The sequence below is a fragment of the Melospiza melodia genome, chromosome 3, assembly GCF_035770615.1.
Source record: "Melospiza melodia melodia isolate bMelMel2 chromosome 3, bMelMel2.pri, whole genome shotgun sequence".
NCBI classification, from domain to species: domain Eukaryota; kingdom Metazoa; phylum Chordata; class Aves; order Passeriformes; family Passerellidae; genus Melospiza; species Melospiza melodia.
In genome coordinates this window covers 104361767-104382772 of record NC_086196.1, presented here as the reverse complement: position 1 = coordinate 104382772, position 21006 = coordinate 104361767, and the positions used below count along the sequence as shown (strand labels likewise).

The 21006-nt window shown below is 42.6% G+C and overlaps 1 protein-coding gene across 1 annotated transcript in view; it reads right to left on the bottom strand.

Moving 5' to 3' along the window:
• The window catches only part of ALK (ALK receptor tyrosine kinase), a 312288-nt gene extending 291549 nt beyond the window's left edge, over nt 1-20739 (bottom strand). The window contains exon 1 of the mRNA XM_063152446.1: nt 20640-20739. Coding sequence (XP_063008516.1) covers nt 20640-20739 — 100 coding nt within the window. The remainder of the gene's footprint in view (nt 1-20639) is intronic.
• Between the last annotated feature and the right edge of the window lie 267 nt (nt 20740-21006).

The window sequence follows — 21006 nt, the reverse complement described above, 5'->3', positions numbered from 1 at the left end:
TAATTAAATTAAATAATTATGTACCAAAACTCAGCTTGAATTTCCTCTGAAATGACACTGCTGCACTTTATTTTCTCACTTCCTGGCAAAGATTCTAAATTTTGTACTAATGCTTTGTCCAGACACATATTGAGGAAATGCTATGTTTATCCAGCCTTTCAGAGTGTGGGGGAACCTTATCATTGGTAGAAAATAATAATCCTGTTTTGCCAGTGCTATGTGGAGTTGCTCAGGAACATCAGGATCATTCCTCAAACACAAGACACCACCTAGAAAACTCTGCCAACTAGAGTACAAGGACATACCATAGCCATAAAATATAAGCATGGTAAATCTGTTCTAATAGAGCTGCTCTATCATCTCCACCAAACAGAAAAGAAACAAAGACTGACACTCTCATTCCCACCTGGCAGCCCACCAAGTCACCCCTGTGCTACCACATATGTTCCCAGTGTCTTTACATGGATACTTGCATTATTCACCAAGTCCTGCCCACCACCTGCAGCTTCTTTGGGACAAAATATCTCATGGAGACACTGCTCTCCTGGCCTCAGTATGAAGAGTGGTCACACTGACTCAATATGAAACTGCAGAGAATGCTTAATAGTCTGGAAAAGTTAGGTACGCCTAAAATAATTCAAACAATGGTCTGTTTCTTAATGTGAAACCCTATAAGCCGTTTGTCCAGAAATCATGTGCAATTTTGATGTATGGACATGAGGTTTTTGACAGTTGCAGCATTGCCCATGCCACTTTGCCAGAAATACCCTGTATTTGGGAGAGGACCTTGCATGACCTAAGTCTGATTCTTTCTAACAGCAAGACAGCATTGCTACCTTCTCTCCTCTTCTTTCCACTCTTCCTCTCCTCTTCTGCCAAAATAAAAATGGCAATATGAGTGGCAAAATGGGAGTTTTGGCCTTCTTATCATGGAAGCTTATTTTACTTTCAAATACCATTGTTATTTGCATTTAAACTATGGTGTGTGTGAAGCTATGAACCCAACTTCTAATTTCTACTAAAACTGGCACACAGTCAAGACAATACAATAAAACACAGTAGATCTTCAGACTGCACTCAGTTATCAATATAGGCCCCAGCCACATAGTAGACACTAGATAGGATACTAAAACCAGCATTTTATTTGGTACCACATGTAACAAAACTGATTTCATCTAGTTTTGACTTTTTTTTTGCCATGCTGCTGTGAAAGGTGTTCCACCTGCCTTTAGTATTCTACCCTACAGAAAAACATGGGGAAGAGCAAAAGATTTGGTTTTATCACACAATAAATAGTTAAAATCATGCAGGCACCACATAAGGAAATAATTTCTATGGTGTTCACCACTGAAAGTCATTCATTGATGTAAACAAATCTAAAGGGTTGCAGGAAAAGAGTACACAGACTCATCAAACACCTTGCTCTAACAGCTATTTCTGAAGCAAAGGATATAGGCTATTAGAGTTTAGTAGATTATGAAACCACGCAAAATCCACTCTTTCATGGAGATAAGATTTATCGAGTCGCTATTCCTCCTGTTCTTTTAAGATATTTCATAATGACACTGACAGATGAAAGGCTTGCATGCCTGGCTCCATAGCCCAGAACACTGCCAATACTCCAAAATTTATCAAAATGACAATTCAAAGCTATTTTCTCCTAGTTATTATAGAAGGGTCAGTTGGATTTTACACAACTCATCTTAAATGATTGATTAAAGACACTGGAAAGACAGCCACTGTTGCCTTCCAGGTATGCAATGCTGGAATGCTAGATACATCTCGGGATGCAAAACACACCTTATAAAAGTTACTGATAAAGCATGGACCTCAGGGAAGCACCATTATTTTTTGCTAATAACAACACACATATTCTATTCCTGCAAAATGTATGCGTATCTGAAAGGATCTTTGAGGAGGAAACGTGAGAGGGGTTGGTTACAGATGGAGGTTACACAAGTTGGAGCAGCATTCAATGTGACAGTGCTACAAAGAATTTGAGCTATCAAAACACAGTTGTTGTCATCATATTGCAAAGTTCCATACCTTTTTGGTGATTTCTCATGGACACCTCCTCACAGCACAGCCAACAAACTCCATCTCCCTCCTCACCCAGGTAACCCACCCTTCTGTAGCACTCATCATTATTGGACACAGCTGTGGCCTGTTAAGGGCAGGCCTGTTCCTAATCTCTGGTAATTAGTACAGCTGCAGCTCCTCAGGGGTGAGATTACTTTCTGCACTATCTTTATTTTCTTACATTCTCTCCCTGCCCCCCCCCCCCCATAATGATATACGTCTTAGTAGATCAATTTTTCTCTAAAGATCAGAAAATAACAGTCTGGTTTGCATGGAGGATCACCTAACTCCAACCTCACTGTCATGGGTGGGGATGTATTTCACTATCCCAGGTTGCTCGGAGCTTCATACAACCTGGCCTTGAACACTTCCAGGGATGGGGCATCCACAGCTTCTCTGGGCAACCTGTGCCAGTGCCTCACCATTTCTTCCTAATACCTAACCTAAACTTCCCCTTTTTCAGCTGGAAGCTATTCCTCCTTGTCTTGTATATGCTCTTGTAAATAGTTCCTCTCCATCTTTCTTATTCTGAACTGGAAACGTATTTATAACATATTTTTGCTTGCTGGTTTATTTTTAGTATACAGACAAGAGTAAATTTTGCAAAGAAATTAGCTATCTCCCTCAATTTCTCAAAGCTAATCCAAGCAGGACATTTCTTGTCTCTGAGAGTCTTTGTCACCTCTATTCTTAGCAGATGTCTATTCAAAAAACCCACCCATTTTACAAACAGCAGAAAGCCCTGAGGTCACTTTTACCTACTTTCCTGCAACATATAATCTTCAAAATTAATTCAAATTTTTCATGATGATTTTTTGATCTCTTTTGATGCTGAAAATGTTATTTTCTTTTCTTTCCTGGGAGGAACTGCATTTTTAATCAGGCTTCCCAGAAAGAGCTTTTGCTGATCTTAATGTGAAAAGAAATCTATGGAAAAAAATATGCCTGGGAAATATTACTTCAGATGACAGAGTTTATTTGACAGCACAGAAGATGAAAAGGCCTGGGTCCTTAAATTCTCTCTTTTCTAAAGACCACAGAAGAGTGTTTGGAAAGCTGAACAGTGAAATATGGTTATGCCTAGAGACTGCTTGGCATCTCCTGCACATCACAGGAACATCTGGAGAGATGCAATTAGAGCACAAGCAGCTGCAATGCCCCCACTTGCTAATCTGAATTGTTTCATTGTCACCTTGTGCTCCCTCACTGACTGCTGCATCTACTGAGCGACCTGCATTTTATAAATCAATTCTCAACTGTGTTGCATTATCATAGAAACATTAGACAGCAGTGGGTTCACTGATCTGTTACCAGAGCAGGCAGGTGTCAATGGGATGACCTGCTGTCTGTTGAGTGAGCCAAACACTCGTCCTGTGTAACAAGCAGACACCCAGGCCGTGCCCAAAAGCAGTTAGGGAACTCATGCATGACTTGGGATTCGACAATCTTGTCAAAAATCTGTCAGCTCCCTAATGAGAGGCACTGCTTTACTCTGCTGATATGTGTGGTGAGCAATCACGTATGCAGAGTACCATAAATCTGAGCCCAGTCTTCTAAGCAAATATACTCAGTTTGCTGGCATTCCCAAAGAGACAGAATAATACAGCTAAGAACATGCACCACAGGGTAACACCCTTGAGCACAGCTGAAGCTGAAGCCCTGAAAAAGCCTGGCCAAATTCTATTTGATGATGTGCACAGTCACAGAATCACAAAATTTTTGAGGGTGGAGGGGAGTTCTGAACCTGTTTAGGAATTGCAAAGACAAAACTCTTTTAAGTTTTTGGTGTGCCAAGAATCTTCTCTGCAGCACCTAATCTAATTGCACCAGTGCAGATATGTGCATTTCAACTCTTTCAGGTCAGGAGGAAAGCCATGATGTTCAGGCCCTGCTCAGCTGACACTTTATTCCAGACGCAGAGTTTTGACTGGGGCATGAGGGCTGCAGTGACCTGGGCGGGGGCGGGGGGGGGTCACTGCCACCCTTTGTCCCCCATGGCCAAGCAGTGACCTGGCAGGCGCCAGGCTGTGACTCACTGCTGGGTTTCACTGGGGTAGCAGCACGCATTCATCAGCACTAACAAGTAAATCACATCAGACGCCAAAAGGGAGAAGAAAAGAACAAAGTGAACTCCACTAAGTGTTCCAGCATCAAAGAAGAGGAGGTCAGAATCCCTCATCTTCCCTGCAGTATCAGAGATGGTTGCCACTGACTCAGATTACAGCACAACCCATTCAGCACAAGGCCTCGGGGAGAAAGCCAAATTCACTTCTATTCCCTTTTTCCTTCAGCAACATCACAAGGTTCATCAATGTCATTACTTTATTGAAAAAAGAGGATCATGAAGGACCATGGAACTGCCACAAAACTTCACTTTCCACATCTCTCAACTCTAGCAATTTGTCATTTTCTTGGGTGTCAGTCCTACTTGTATTGACCTCAGCAGCTCCAAATGTAAACATTTTGAAACTTGTATTTCAAGGAAGATGGTGAACAGGTGAAATCTTATTTGTTTAATTCATTAGTAAATATCTTCAATTATTGAACAGCACAGGATAAATAGCATGAATACTAGTGAAAAATGGAGTCCTACACTACTGAGACATCACTTTAAAAAACAAAGTAACTCTTCATTTTATGGATGATTGTGGCTGACTGTGAAACAGTGAAACTGCCCTTATCTCTCTCCACTTTAAAGGGTAAAGCTGCCAGCCACATTTCCCATTTAGCCAGCAAAATAGTTGACAAGTCAGTATTTTATCACCTTTCTGTGGAACCTCCCTTAGGTTTGTCACAGATTTAGTGCTACTCAGAGGAGCTGCACACATTGCTTTTATGAAGTGCCTTTATGAGAAGAGCTACTTGTTCAGAATGCAATATAAAAAAAAAAAAAAGAGCTTGGGAAGGAACCTGCAGAGGAAGTCACATCAAGGCAGATCTGTGTATGATCAAGTCATGAGGCTGTCAGTCACAGCAAGGCACAACTTCCACTGCAATCAGCCTGTTTGGAGGAAGAGGCTGTTTTGGGAAAGGATTCCTGTTTGCTGTAGTACAGAATCATAACACAGAACCTAGCTTGATGAGATAGGAAAAAAAAAAAAAAAAAAAAGGCCTTAACAGAGAAGCCTATGGTAAAAACAAATGAATTTTCCTGGAAAATAAAGCTTATCTGGTCTTTGCATCCAAGGTATCTGAGATGCAGGCTGTTAGAGCTGAACTCACCTCTTTGCTACACCTGCTCCAGCTTTGGCTCTGATTCAGGAGGCTTTTAACTGCAACATTTTACAAAAGGTGAATTGCAAAACAGAGCCTTCATGGACCTGCAGCTCCAGAAGTCAAGAACCTTCCCTGTCCTTGGGTGTGGAACTGAAAGGAGCACCTAAAACCCCCTGTGTGTGACTCCAGCAATGTGTACCAACAACAGATGCTACAGAGAGGCAAGAGATACCTGTGTTTTACCCAGAGAAAACAGAACTGCTTCCAGAGCTTGCAGGACTCTGTTCTCAAGAGATGCTATGATCATTTCTGGATAATGGAAGTGCCCATGAGGCTCTGGAGAGAGGCTTTAGAAAAGCAGCAGCCAGGGCTAGGAGGTCAGTGATAAGGCTTTAGAAAAGCAGTGACCAGGGCTGGGAGGTCAGTGATAAGGCTTTAGACAGTACCACATTCTCAAGGCCACCCTTGAAAGTCAGGTTTTCATTGCTAGACTAGAGATGTGCATGGAGCAGCCCAAAATTTGCCACCTGAAACTTATCTTCTGGCAATCCTGAGAGAGAATCCAAGTTTATACTAAGATGGTTCACAGTGCACCCAAAAGAAAGAAGTCTTGCCATGAAACCAAAATTATGAATAAAACAGATGTGTCCCAGGATATTACTCCACAGAAATAATCTATGGACCAGTTTAGAGACTAGGAAAGAAAAGTTCTGAATTATTCTAGCTTGAACTAAAAGACACCTCCATGTTAGTTGTAAACTAGTTTGATAAGAGTTTTCATTTAGGTACTTTGCCTGTTCTCCCTTCTGGTAATTCTGCTGATGTGACTTCAATACAATCTTTAATACAAGTCTGACCTTCCTATTATTTTTTGTTCCCTTAAGCATTTTAATCTGAACTCCATTCTACCATCCTCAAGTACTTCTGGAGAAAGAGATGAGCGTGATGATAAAAAACATGTTAAGAGACAACATCATATTTCAGCTCTTTATCTTTGCAGATGGATTTGATTATTGGAAAGGATTTTAGAAGTAGAAACAAGACATTTTCCATCCCTTCTGGAGTAAAAATCACATTCTCCCTTCAGATGGACATCTCAATTTAGTTGTCTTTTTCTTTTCAGAAAGGGTATTGACTCATTTTCACCTTCCCAATCTCTATTTTAAAAAAATAACTTATTTTCAAACTTTAAAGTCACAAAAGTGTATTTGAAATCATTTTAGGATCACGTACTGAGAACTTTTTCATAAGGCACAAAGGGCAAATTTGTTAACCTTTACAATTTCAAGTCTGGGATACTATTCAAAAGTGCCTTACCTTGAAGGCATGACCACAGTAGCATAGGCAGAATGAAAAAGGTAAAAAGGTGCTCACCCTCAGTTTGGAAATGTGCCTGATCTGTTTGTTCTGTACAGTACCTTGGCATAAATCAAACATAATTGCATTTTAATAAAGGTAAAGAACTTGAAACTGGGTCTTCAAGGATGCAAAGCTTAATGAACAGTGGATGTAAACATTTTAAGAGATGACTATCATTTCTTTAGGCCTATTCTGGCAAGCCTGACAAGCACCTTCCTCCTGTCACTGAACTCTGGAGAGCTGTTTTCCCCTTTGCTTACACTAGGATGCTGTCAGGCCATCATTCCTCTTACTGGGAATGCTTCCCTGTTTTAATTCAGCTCAAAACCCAGATATATGATGCCAAAGGTCTAAGAGTGGACTTCAGCAGGAAGTTTGAGTTTAATGGCTAACACACATGCTACAGTGCAGTGATTGTGCCCAAAAGCCCCTTCCACAAAACCATAAGAGTTCAAGAACAAGAGTTCTTAGTATCTCCCATGCTCATTTGAGCTGTGTAAAGACAGATGGACACCGCTGTTCCAACCACTAAATGTAGCACCAAGGCCTTCTTTTGCATTTCCACTTAGACTAAGTGCTGACAAAAAATGCAGGTTGAAGATAAGTTCTATTTTTTTATCTTCTGGCACAGAACGTGAGGTGTGCTGTCTCTCTGTGCACTCACAGCAGCTGGCCCAACAGCAAAGAGCAGAAAAGGTGGTTCTTGCCCAGTCTGTCTGTGCCTGGGAGCAGGTGTACAATGGGGAGATGTCATTGGCTTCAGTAGGCTTAGGATCAGCCCCTCCCATCAAAGTCTAGCCCAAAGCCTTCAAGAAAACCTGAAAATTATAAGTGCTCAGAAGAGAAACCCCTGACTATGCTGCAGCCTAAATCTGGGACATGTCTCCCCTCAGTTTGATCACTCTTATGGGATGACAGTCATTGCTTTCTCCACAGGACACTATACTTCAAAGCAAAGTAATGTACTGCCTTCAGTTACACTAATGCAATCCCCTCTGATTTATTCCTTCTACCATTTCAGTCAACGTCCCAGCAAGTCATCTACTTACCAGCTGCACATCTGCTTGACAGCTTTAGGAATCCTTCTCAAGCAATAAGTCCTGAATGTCTTTCCAGGGTCTTATGCTTCAGCTCTTTACTGTTTAGAGGATATTGCTCTATTTATCCTCAGCTTCATAGTCCTCCTAATGTTTATCTACCAGCACTGCCATCTTTCAAGCCACTGTACTAACAGATAAGGCCTCGGCATCTGATTACTGGTCCAGTTATTATTTGCTGTTTGTCCTCTATATTTAGATGTATTTTACATGTTTGCTGGCTTCATTTCCATACACTATTATCCTTGTCAGAGACAGAGAATAACAGTTGCAGTCATAACAATGATCCTGCAGCCAGCTCCACTAACATTTTGCTAATTCTGCTCCCTGCTCATAGTCCTTTAATCATGATATTCAGAGTTAATAGCAATTTTCTACTGAGAATGGAAGGGATGGATGAGCTACACTTTCACCTGTTGGGTTTTTTTTTATTATTTAAGTACAGATATTTGTTTTCTTTTAAACTTGATATTTCTTCTAATAGTAAGATAATTACTATCTAATTGAAAGCAGATACAAGTTGGGGTTTTTTCCCATTAAGTTTCACTTGTGTGATTTGTCTAAGGTCATTTCTCCACAGGAAAATGATTGTAAAATAAACCCTGCAGTGCTCAGACCCAGCTACATTCTACTGCAGTCTCACCTGGTTTTCTTTTCTTGCACTTCTTAGAACAAAAAAATTCCTAGTTTTCCTTCAACAGCCCTATCCCCCACTTGACAGACATCCCTTAGACAATCTGCTCCCTTGGTGCCCCAGTGTACTCACTTGCAGGTGAAGTGGGAATTTAACAGTGCACTTTTCTTGCACCTCTTCGGTGTTCCCTGCCTAGGAAAGGGCTCTACAAAGGCACCTGACTGTCCAAATCCTCAAGATTCCACCTAGTGTGGCATTGTCTGTTTTCAAGCTGGAACTGTCTTTCATTACACTAAAGGTCTCCCTTCCCATTAATCTTGTTGAGCAGCTCTCCTTTCCAAGCTCTGCTGCTCACAATTTGTGATTCCTTATTGTTGAGCATCCATCACACGTAAAATCAGTTCTAAGCACCCCATTACTCACATATTTAGAGATGTCAAAGCAAGGCCTCCATGTAGCTCCCAGAGCACTTTAGAATTCCCTTCTGCTTTCCCATCAAAAAGACAAAAAGGACATAAGCAGACAGCATCTTATTTGAACTTACCGGAGAGGTAGATTTCCTTATACAGAAAGTTATGTCGAGAAGCAAGGCAAAAAAGGCAACTACATAATACAGCTACAGTTAATGATGCATGAACATCACAAAGTTCAGCTGAGCAAGGACCCAGTCCTGGCTCCTTCAGGTGACTTTTTCAGTGTCAATACAACAGAGGAACTTTCCTTGAAGACCCAGTATGGAAACTAAGGTGAATTTCCTTCCTCATATTGTAATTTATATTCAGACCACTGTGCACAGCATTTAAAGACCCAGAAACCAGGGGGTTTAGCTCAGCCTGGTGTTAGTTTAGACTCAGTTCGGTTTAGACACTATCTCCATTCATTGTTATGATGTGTACAGACAACTATATCCTGATGAGATCAAGGAAACTGAGAAACTTCTGGGGAAAAAAATCACAAATATGGGGTGTCTAAAGAAGTTTTCTATATTTAAGAGGTTCCATTATTGGGATAAGCCTTAGAGAAAGCTGTTGAGCTCTGTCCAAAAATTCTGCATTCTCACACTTGTTATTAAAAGGGAGAGTATGATCAATTGGTCTCCAGGGCTTATTCAGCAATAGATTCCTTTCCCCAGCACAGGATTGCTGCAGCTCATTCACGCACTCACTTGTTCATTCATTCTGCAATTGCGCAAACAGACTCTGTAAACAAAAACTCCTCACCAGCAAACTCCCACCGTGCCAGCAATATTAAGTGGCAACAATACGAACACCCTGCAGAGAAGCAAAGGCAAACAGTTCATTGATGCTTCTCTTTCCTCTTATCAGTATAGCTGATCCTGCTTTACAGCCAATGTAAAAAGATAGGTTACAGTGGTAATAAACCTCAATACATTAAGTCTCTGTACAGACTGGTTGCTGAAGGCTTAATATCAGTCATAATTATTATCCATAAAATGTTATTGAATCAGATCTTAAAAGTTAATGCTGCTTTGTTTCGAGAGATAAAGGACAGTAGGCTGGAAAGGGAAAGAAGGAAACACTGAGCTTTTGATCAATTTTTGTGTGATTTAAAACCTTAATCGCAAAAGGGACTCAGCACTTCAAATATTATCCCAAATCCTAGGAGCTGGCCTAAGCAGAGCCCAGTGGCAAGAGTGATTACTCAGAGGGTGTTTTATCTTTGAACTTGATACCAGCACTCAGATGGAGGATGTAACTCTTTTCTTGAACTCAGGCTTGGTGAATGCTGCCCTTTTAAGACAGATTGAAATGTGCAGCAGGTAGGTAAGGGCTTTCATAAATCCACAGCATCCCACGTTCCATTTGGGGCCTTGCTGCTCACAGCACCACCTTCATCCACGGGTATTTCCTTCAGAGCCCTCACATTAATACAAGATGCAAAGCAGGTGCCCTGACAGAAAGCATCAGGCCACAGTCAATGGCTCACGTAAGCTGCCCTAATATTTACAGTTAATAAAGATTGCTTTCCTTCCTGTCCACAGAACCAGAGGATCTGTATAGTCTGGACTGATGGGCCCAGACCAGCTGTAGGAGGGTCAGCAAGGTGAAGTGCCAGGTCACAGCTCTTGGATCACAACAACCCCCTGCAGTGCTGCATTACAGAAGTGCAGCTGGAAAGCTGTCCAGAGGAAAAGGACCTGTTCCACAGGTGGCCAGGAAGGCCTGCGGCATCCTGGCCTGTATCAGCACTAGTGTGGCCAGCAGGACCAGGGCAGGGATTGTCCCCCTGCACTTGGCACTGGTGAAGCCACAGCTCCAGTGCTGTGTCCAGTTCTGGGCCCCTCACTATGGGAAACACACTGAGGTGCTGGAGAGGCTCCAGAGGAGGACAGTGGAGCTGAACAAGGTCTGGAGCACAAGGCTGATGAGAAGCAGCTGAGGGAGCTGGGGGCGCTCAGCCTGGAGAAGAGGAAGCTCATGGGTGACCTTATCACTCCCTACAACCACCTTAAAGGAGGGTGTAGCCAGGTAAGGGTCAGTGTCTTTTCCAAGGTAACGACAGACAGATCAAGAGGACATGGCCTTAAGTTGAGTCAGGGGAGTTTTAGGATATTAGGAAAACTTTTTTCATTGATAGGATTATCAAGCATTAGAACTGGCTGCCCAAGGAATGATAGAATCACAATCCCTGAAAGTGTTAAAAAAATGTGTGGGACCTGCTGTTGTAGTGGACTTGGCAATCCTGGGTTAACAGTTGGACTCGGTGATCTTAGAGGTCTTTTCCAACTTACATAATTCTGTGATTTTATTCAGCTTTCAGCATTCACAATATCACTAATGCAGCTCTCCCTTACCATTTTTGTAGCACAATATTGTAACAATTTGAAGCCATCCCTCATCTCCATAATGAACCAGGAAGAAAAGTTCAATATAACAGATGAGAAGAAGCAAAGTGGACTAGCTTGTGTCCTCCCCTTCAAAAGCCACAGTGCTTCCCAGAAAGAGACCTTGGCTCCCATGTAAAACAAGTCTCATCTCCTCCCTTGGTTACTTAGCAGACACTAATCATGTTAGGGACACCCCAGTCTCCTGCAAAGTGAGGACAGATTTTTAAAGGTTCACCACAGGCTGTAGATCTTTGAGAACAAAGAAGTGTGCTCTGTCTTATGTGCCAATTCTCAGCCAGCCCCAGGTAGATTCACTCCTTGCCTCTGTAATGCACCTGGCTTTGCAAAGCGACCATTAAATTTAGAAGCTTTATGGAATGCAACATTTTTCACATCTAAAAGTATGCCAGAGAAATCATGCAGAAGGGTAATAGGAAATACTTGCAGGGAGACCTATTCTAAATCGTCTACACATAGATAAGGAACAAAATTCCTTTCCTTAAAGATTTTATTAACCTTTTGCTGATGGAAGGAGATTACTGATTGAGAGCTAGATGAGGTCAGTGCAGCAATTATATTTTGAAACCTCTTCAAACAAGGCTCTTGTACAATGTAAGAAAAAAGTTGACAAAATGAATTGTTACTTAAAATGAGTATTTTAGAAGAATAATTAACCTATAATAACTATTCTGGCCTCCTCTCCAGCCCTGAAAAGTAATCCTTTCTCATTAGTTTCAAGTTTAATTAGCATCAATAATGAAACAGCCCTTGGAAATAACCATTGCATCATGGTCTATAATGCTGACATACACTGGCCTACAAAGGGTAAGGCCACAGGGTGATGTCTGAAGATAGGGAGAGGTTCAGCAGATCACAGATGATCCCAAAACTAAGAAGAAAACAGTATTACAAAAGGTGCAGAATGTGTAAAAACCAGATTTATTTAAAGAGGAGTGTCACAAACATGGTGTGGAGCAGAGGAGACTCAGATAGTTTTGCCAATAACTGCTGCAGTATTTCCAGCAAGCTAGAGAGCCTCTCACCTCCAGTTTCTTGTTCTTTCTTGGCCTTTTGGCTGAAGCAAAGAGAGAGAGACTTCCTTGTATAGTATATTCTATACGAGAAAATTCTATTCAGCACTTGCAGTCTAACGTAATCAAATAATGCTTTTTCCATCCCTGGCTTCTATGATCTCTCTGTAAAATAGAAATAATAATGCTTAGCATTGTCACTAGGGTGATAAGGCTTAAAGTGGTTCGAGAATCCAACACGAAGGAGGCTATAAAAAGCCCAGACACTCTGATGCATCCAAGATAACTCGTTACTCAATGGGCCAGCAGAAACAGCAGGAGAATGCCAATGTACAAGCCGCAATTAGAGGTCTGCTGCAACTTGCAGAGCTCTCAAGCATCACCACAGATTTCTAGTAAGCAAAGTCAAAGATATTCAGCTGCATGCCACAAGCCCTACAGCAACCATGTTCCAAAGAACCATACCAGCTTTCAAAACTGAGCTTGAAAGAAAACTTCAATAACATAAAATTCTTAGAAGGATAAGACATATGAAAATCACCATTTCCAGCATGTCTACCAAGACGAGCTTTCTCTTCCTAACAGAATCAAGAAATATATAGCAGAAGAATCCACACATGGACATGTCCCTCTGTACTCCCACCCTCACACAGCAGGATCCTGCTTTTCCCCCCTGCACTCACCACCCAGATGTTCTCTGCTCTTCACCTTACAGCCTTCTCTCCCTTTGCCCAGCTTGTAACTTGAGGATAGAGTCAAGGTTTTCTTTCATCACAAGGTTTTGTAAGACATGAGACCAACATGAGTTGCTTGTCAGCAAGGAATGGAGAGAAGCTTGCAGAAAGAGCCTCCACCTCTGTCTTCACAGTACACTACTGCAGGGAAATCCCAGTCCAAAATTAGATTCAGCATACACCCTTGTTTCAGCAGGAAATGTAGTTCTTCTGCCTTGCTGTAAACATTGGAATAGCAGTGGAAACTCTTGAGATTTGCAAACTGAGCTGAACAGTGGAAAAGGTGATAAGTTGCAAAGGGGATGTCCCATATTTCTAGAACCATATAGTTGAAAGGCTTCAGCCTACTATCTCCACTTTGCCATGTGTAATCCAGGAAGAATCAGGTAATCCACTAAAGTTTTAAACTATCTCAAATGTCCCATTCTGTGAAAATGTCTGATATCTTAAGTAAGAAACCATAAAGGATAAACCTTCTCTCACTGCCTGCACAACATTCTCCCTTCCCAGCCAGGACAAACAGTGCTTGGTTTGCTCAGCAGTCCCCATTATCCAGCAGCAGCCAACACCTGCAGCTCCTCACTGCAAATGGAGATGGTGCCCAGCTGCAGCTGCCAAAAGCACACGAGTAGCTGGCCACAGCCCATCCCATTCTCACTTATGGTGAGGTACAAATAATCTTGGTCAAAGACTCACAAAGTATTCAAATTTCAAATCTAAATTTGACTATTTGGCTTCAAGACAGGTGGCGTTTTAACAGCCAAAGGTAGGGCTCAACTTTTTTCCAAAATAAAAGAGAAACTGATTTCCTTGTAGCATCAACCAAAACTCTAAGTTTGCTATCACTGAAATGAAGGAAATAGCAGTCCTTTGACTATTAGCAGTGCAGAGATGGGAACAAATCAATATGGTACATCGGCTCTTTTAGCTTTTCCCTTAAAAAGCTGAGAGTTCAGACTGCACCTCACTGCCTTTATTCAGGTTTTAGAAAGTAAAAGCATTAGTAATCCACACAAAAAAAAAAAAAAAAAAAAGCACCATCTACCAACAGAGTTCAAAAGCAGTCAAAACTACCCTTGCTTTGCAAAGGAAGTGACCACCACAAAGGGAAGTGTTTCATCTCACACAAGATGTCAATGGCAGAGCTGTGTACTGCACAGTAATTAAGTTGGAAGTCAAACTAGAACTCAGTTCTTGCAGCTGCCTACTGAAGTTCTTTGGCCAAAGAAATGCCTGTAGTTAGAAACTTGTCTGAAGTCAGTTTGAAGCCAGCCACCAGCTCTGTCTACTGGGTACACTTAGAACATTCAGCCACTTCACAGATCCTGCTTGACTAACGAGGGAAGGTGATTCTCCTTCACTACAACTGACAGAGTTCACAGCTTCTGCAAGTAGAGATATCTAAGTCCTACCAATGCTGCCACAGGGAATTTCTGAGTAGCCATGCTAAGCAGGGTAGTGACAACCATGAAGCTACGTGGCCATCCCAGTCGTAAATCAAAATATTCATGTAAATTAGACTTTAGTCTCAAAATGTGTTTCTTGCCTAAATATTTAAACACATAAATAACCTCCAACCATTCCAACTTGTCATTTTAAGCTTTCTGACATTTATTGTTCGCAAGAAAAGAAAGGTCAGACTTATCAAATCTGCATTTATGCTTCCATGACATTTTTCTCCAACCAAATCTTTCTGAATTAAAGAAGCAAGACAAATGTGGCACATTTCATAAAGGACTTTTCTCAGCCCAGCACTGCAGTCTCAGCAGCCATGTTGAGTTCAGAAGTGGCTTCCCAGGAAACAGATGCTGTTGCTCAGTGGATAAAAGAGATGTGGAAAGCAGGCAACCTGAACTGGTGTTTGCTATTAGGTAAATCACTTGTGCCAAAACCATACATCTCCTAGTCTCAATACCCTAGTTCTGAGTAGCCCAAGAGGATGCTTTGGTGTGAGAATTAGACAGGAAATGTCCAGGCACAGTGTGGAATTTGCTGCTGTTTGGGAAGCAACTTGGATTCTCAAAATATCATCACTCCAATGGAGTTAGCACTGATGTATCCAAAAGGTGGGATCTTCTTTATTAACACAAGATTCACTTGGAACTTTGTAAGTGCTAAATCCTGCCAGTCTCCCTTCAACTCTTCTACTTCTTTTGGCTAATTCACAAACATTGTCAGAAACACACATTTTATTTCCTATCATGTAATGTTTGGGTGAGATGTGCAGTGAACCAAATGACCAGATTACTTCAGGATCCAATTCACTCAGACACTGCAAAACTGCATTTGATTTTGAAGAATGCCTCTGCTTTTGTATAATAAAGCACTTAAGTTTCCCTGTGCACTTCTTTACTGTAGTTATTTATTCCCTGTTTTTAAGGGTGTGGAAATAAAAGCACAGCAAGTTTAGAGAAAACATATTTTTTCAATGTGCCATAAATGTTCATTCAAACATAATAAATTGTTACTTGTGCCCCTTTTGGTGTTTGTTTATGGCTATTTTACTGAACATGCTTATGAATAAGAACATTCATAAGAACAATAAGCCTAAAAGTAAACAAAATTTGCAGAAAACAGATCTAGAAATCATAAACACATTGTGCATAATCCTGGCTCCCGATGAGGATCAGCAACACCACAAAACTCTGGGAAAACAAAACCATGTGATCACATCACACTTTCCATAAACCACTCAAAGACTGAGCATAATTTATAATATTATCTGTCAAATAATCAGCAACAAATTTGCAAATCCCAATGGCTTTACTGTGAAAGCCTCATGGCTTTGCAAGCTAAATTTTTGTGGTCAACATGGACAAGGCATCATGACTCTAAAGACTCATAAGCCATGAGTTTTCTCAGTGCTGATGGAGTAGGAACGTGACTTGGACAGGAACAAGCAGGACAGCAGTAGGATCAAGGATCATACTAGCCACAAAGCCAGGCAAATCCCATCACTAGACAGTTTCCTCTTCAAGAAGCATTTCCAGTTCAAGAAGAAGCACTGTGAACTGACTATATCCACATTTCTGGAGAGCACCAGTGACTGGAGGTCTAGAGGGAAGTGCTTCACACCTAATAGGGCAGGAAAGCCTGAGAAAGATGCTTCTAAGCACTCACACGATTCATTGATTTAGCAACTGGTAATCCACAGGAAACCCAGAGGTACCACTGACAACCCAAGGGTAGAAAAGGAAAGCCTTGATTTGCACTAGTTCATGTCCAGAGCAAACTCAAGTGCAACTCAATGCTGTCTTCAATCTTTGGATTGGCAAAGCTGTCCTGACAGACAAGGCAAAGCACAAAACCCCAGCAAGGAGCAAAGCCACTTGCACTACAGCAGAAACCCTTCAGAAGCCTGACGGCAGTGCCTCAGTCTTACCAGCAAGTTCTGCCACTGCTTTATCAGAAGAGCAAGATCAGATCTCAGGTGTGGCACACAGCTGAGGGTGAGAGAAAACCAGAGAGCAACTGCAAAGTGACCAATATATTTTACCAGTTTGCTGCTCAGTATGACACAACTCCAAATGGTATCCTTTGAAGGCAGCAAAACAAAACCAAAATATAACGAAAAATATAGCTAAGAGACCTTGATTAAATGCTGGTACCTCTAAAACACATAGAAATAACTCTGTAGACTTCAGCACAGTCAGATCTCAGCTTGGAGCTCGGATTTTCATTTACAACATGTCCAGTTTCAAAACCACATTTTTATCTAGTCTCAAGTTCTTTCTAATCTTCAGGCAAAGGGTTCCTCCTGCAAATGAGTTCAGGTGTATAGTAGCAGTCCCCTAAAGATGTAAAGCCTAATTGCCTCAGCATTATAATAGCATTGGTATGTAGTGAATGCAGACAGTTTCAGGGAGAATACATGTGGCAAGTTAATAAAATTTTAGATGAAGGCCACAGTGCAGGAGTAATATTTCGCCTAGCCAGAGGATGAAAAGTTATGCATTGCTATTTAAAAAATATAATTGGAATGTTAAATCTATTTCATGAATGAAAGTACATTGACCTTTAGAGGGAAGAATGACTCATTTTCAACCCTGTATGCCCCTTCTTAACATACGCTTCCCACCTCTGCATATGTAAGTAGCAATTAATTTTCATGGGAAGTTATTTTATGGCCATTTCAGCTTATTAAATTTCCTGGGTAAACTCACAAGAAATCTATTTAGCAACATTTGTGGCTCAGGTGCCCTATAGTGAGAGAACTGGTTACCTGTGAAGTTAACATGAAAAAAATCCAAATAACCAGTGCAGGGTTAGAGTGGAAGGGCTCTTGGATTATTTCCCCCAAGAAAGCTCAATAGTACACTGCTACAGAGACCCACTGTGGTTCAACACCATACAGCAAATCCTGTAAGATCAGAACTACAGCCAGAACTGAAGATCTTCTGACAGTAATGTTCACACTGGCTGTTCAGTTCCCCATGGCAATGTGCTGGTTTTCATTAGATTCTGTTGGGAAAGGTTTCCTTGGAGGCACAGCAGAGTTTCCAGTCAAAACCACAGACAATGAGAGAAAAGTCAACAGCAACCTGGTAGTTGAGAGGAGATCTGGACCTCAAATCCAGGAGATCTGCAGCACTGCACTCCTGTCCAAGCTTCCATCTCCCTTCCTCTGCATTTCTTGTTGTGTGTCTTTCACACAGAAAAGATTCAAATAATTTGGATTTCTTTTTTTTTATCCCAGAGAAGCACTGGGAGAAGGCTAAGAAGGCAATACTAAGTCTGAAAGCATTTCCAAGAGAGGAAAACTTTCTTGAATCCAAATTTAAAAAGGCCAAGCTGACAGAGAAATGGTAGATGGGCTGAGGTTTGGTCCTATTCCAACTGAATGAAAGTTCCATGCAGTTTCTCTAAATGGAAGCTTCTTGCAGGATGCTCTGTTCCCACAAGGAAGAGTGTGAGAGAAATCTGGCATCAAGAATATTTGCAGGAGAGCCCTGTAGAAATTCAAATTTATGGCTTGTCTGTTGAACAACAGCTGCCCATAAGTACATCCTTTACTAATTGTTCAGTAACAGACTGAGACAAAGTGCTTTATGCTTTGTACAAGCATGCTCTTAAAAAGGGAAAGGATTCACTCCAGTTAAATTTTTCTTTGAGCCAGCAAATGAAAGTATAAGTTAAAGAGAATAAAGCATTATTTACAGGACTCTGTTGTCACCTCTAAGGTCAGTGGGACTTCATCCCTTTGCCATTTTTTCTCACCCTAAAATATAATTCATACTCCATTCACATGGAGGATAACATGGTGAAAGCAATTTAGCAAGGTAATTATACATTTTTCTGGGAAGTACTGCAACCCTGTACATCTCTAACAAACAAGAGGAAAAACAAAAGCCCAGTATGCCAACATAAGTGAAGCAGTTTTCCATGGTTGATGGGAGGATTGCGTTGTTTGAAATCCATTTCCAATTAGCTTAAGCAACGAAGGAAAGGCTCAGTAGCCTTAGGAAGGGCTTTAGCTAAGCCCTGTGCACATTAGCTGCAATGGTGTCAATAACTGCTGGAATCTGGCAGGCTGGAGGAGGCTGTGTGTGCTGTTATCACTGTGTCAGCACATCCTGCTGTCGGCAGGGCTGCACAGCACCAACCCAAGGCTGGCAGTGACACATGGTGTTCACACAGGCAGCACCTCAGCAAAGCAGGAGGAATGCATTTCCTGATGTTGTTAAACAAACCCACGTTACAAAAGCAGGGCAAAGCCATAAACAGTGTAACTGTGCTGAGGAGTCACTGCTGGAAAAGCAGAGGTGCAATTCAGAAAGAGACCAGGATTTTTATAGAGGATTATGAACAGCTGCAAGGAGAAGTTACCACTGCAACAGAGGTAAAGGAGGTCCATATTCCTTCCCTCTTCTCCTCATTTTCCTGCCTCCTCTGTGACTGACTTTGCATGATTGTGTTGCAGTAAGAACAGCAGAGCTTTCTCTCCAACATGATTTTACAGGGGCATACCTTCCTACTGATCTGGAAAAACATGCATTTCTCCTCAACAGTGAGACAACAGACAAAATAAAGCCTGTGAGTTTTAATAGCTTTGGTTAAAGCTCCACCTGCATTGTATTCACATCAGAGAACCTGCTAGTTCTTATATATGCCCTTCCCTCAGGTTAAAAACACACCTTCATCCTCTAAGAAGACAAATGCATGTCCTCAAGCTCCATCACTGCTGCAAGTACCGGAGTAAAAATGGCATTTGCAACTAAGGCTTCACTGCCCGAGGAGATCTGTAAATCGAAACAAGTGCTAATCACAACAAATTCCCCAAACAGAAAGAAAAGGAGACAGGAGGGTTTGGTGTCTTTAATTTTTAATTATTCTTTCTTTAAGGCAATGTAGCAAGGAGGGGGGGGGTGTTGGCCTCACCTAGCCACCTTGTGGTGGACAGCACCTCTGTGCTATCCCTGCCAGATCCAACACGGGAAGAGCCAACCTGGGTACCCAACTTTAGCCACAGCTGCAGGACTTACTCACGCACAGCCTACCCTGACAGTCAGCCTTGGTTTTCATTTCAGGCAGCAAGGAAGGAGATGGGTTCCATTTGTAGTTCTTCAGAAGCCTATCCCATCTTTTCAGATGAGCATCAAAAATCAGTTACTCCAACTTTGTATTCAAAGCCCAGCAGTGACTTCTCCCTCCTCTTGTGAATTTATTGAAGTGTATTCTGTGGTCCATTAAGTAGGTGGCTACTCAGGGACACACCATTGACTTCTACAAAGCTTCATAAAAGGTACCTGACTTAACTCACTGTGACAAATTATTTGGACCTGCAGTCCTCTAGGTATTATATTCTTCTAGTAGGAAAGGCTGAATCACAGCTTCTGTTAAAGATACAATGCACACACAGAATGGAAATTTCTCTTGATCACTGGCCCACAACAGAGTCCTGATTTGAGATAAAGGAGCTGCCCCAAACCATGGCTGCCAATCACCACCCACCAGAACCAAAATTCTAAGCCAGGTTCTCTCTTCACACAAGTACCAGTGCTGCATGAGCCTTCTCAGATGTACAACTTCATGTACTGTAGCTGATAGAATTCAGTTCACTAAGGATCCTTTGGGGTTTTAAAATGTCAATCAGCCCTTATATTTAGTGTTTAAAGAAGAGTAATAATATTAATATCAATATCCAGTAATAGAGATAGTAGCATTAAAGCACAAAATCGGGAGCCAGACCCAGCTTTGGAGATGTTTGTGCTGTTCCCTGATCTGCTGGCACATAACCTTGAAAACCCTCGCAGCACTTTGAGGAAACACCCCTTTTTAGGATGATATTTTTTAAGTTTCAAAGAACCTGATTTTGCTGTCCTTCGACTAATGACACTTTAACCTTCTAGGTCTTCCTTGCGGCTTTCTAGCACACAGGAACTCTTGGCGTTTCGCAAAAATCCCTCATCACTTTCAGTCCTCCTGGCCCCACCAAAGCGCTTCGGTACATTTCGCACCGGTAAAGCGCAGCCCTTAGGGACAAGGCGCGACTGCTCGGGGCGGCAGCATCGCTTCCCGCACCGGCGGGGCTGTCGGTGCCCGGGACGGCGCGGGGCTCTGGCCGCGGGGAGGGCGCCCGGCACGGCCGGGGCTCGGCGGGCGCTGCCCGGCGCGGTGCGCGGCATGCAACGCACGGCTCACCTGCCGCGGAGACGTGGAAGAGGAGGCGGGGGCGGGCGGCGCGGATGGCCGCCGAGAGCCCTCGCTCGCTGCCCGGGAGGGCGCCGCGGCGCTCGGGCATCAGCCGCACCCGCAGCCGCCCGTCGCCGGCGCGGAGCCACCAGGCGAAGAGCTCGGTGAGGTTGAACTCCAGGTGCGCCCCGCCGGAGCCCGGCGGCGGCTCGCCGGCGCAGCCGTCCCGCACGGTGCCCTCGCCCACCTCCAGCACCAGCTGCTTGGCGCGCCGCAGCCGCCGACCGGCCGCGGAGGGCCCGGCGGGGGCGGCGGGCGGCTCGGCCCGCGGCAGCGCCCCGCGGGCGGCGCGGAGCAGGGGCGCGCAGTCCAGGCG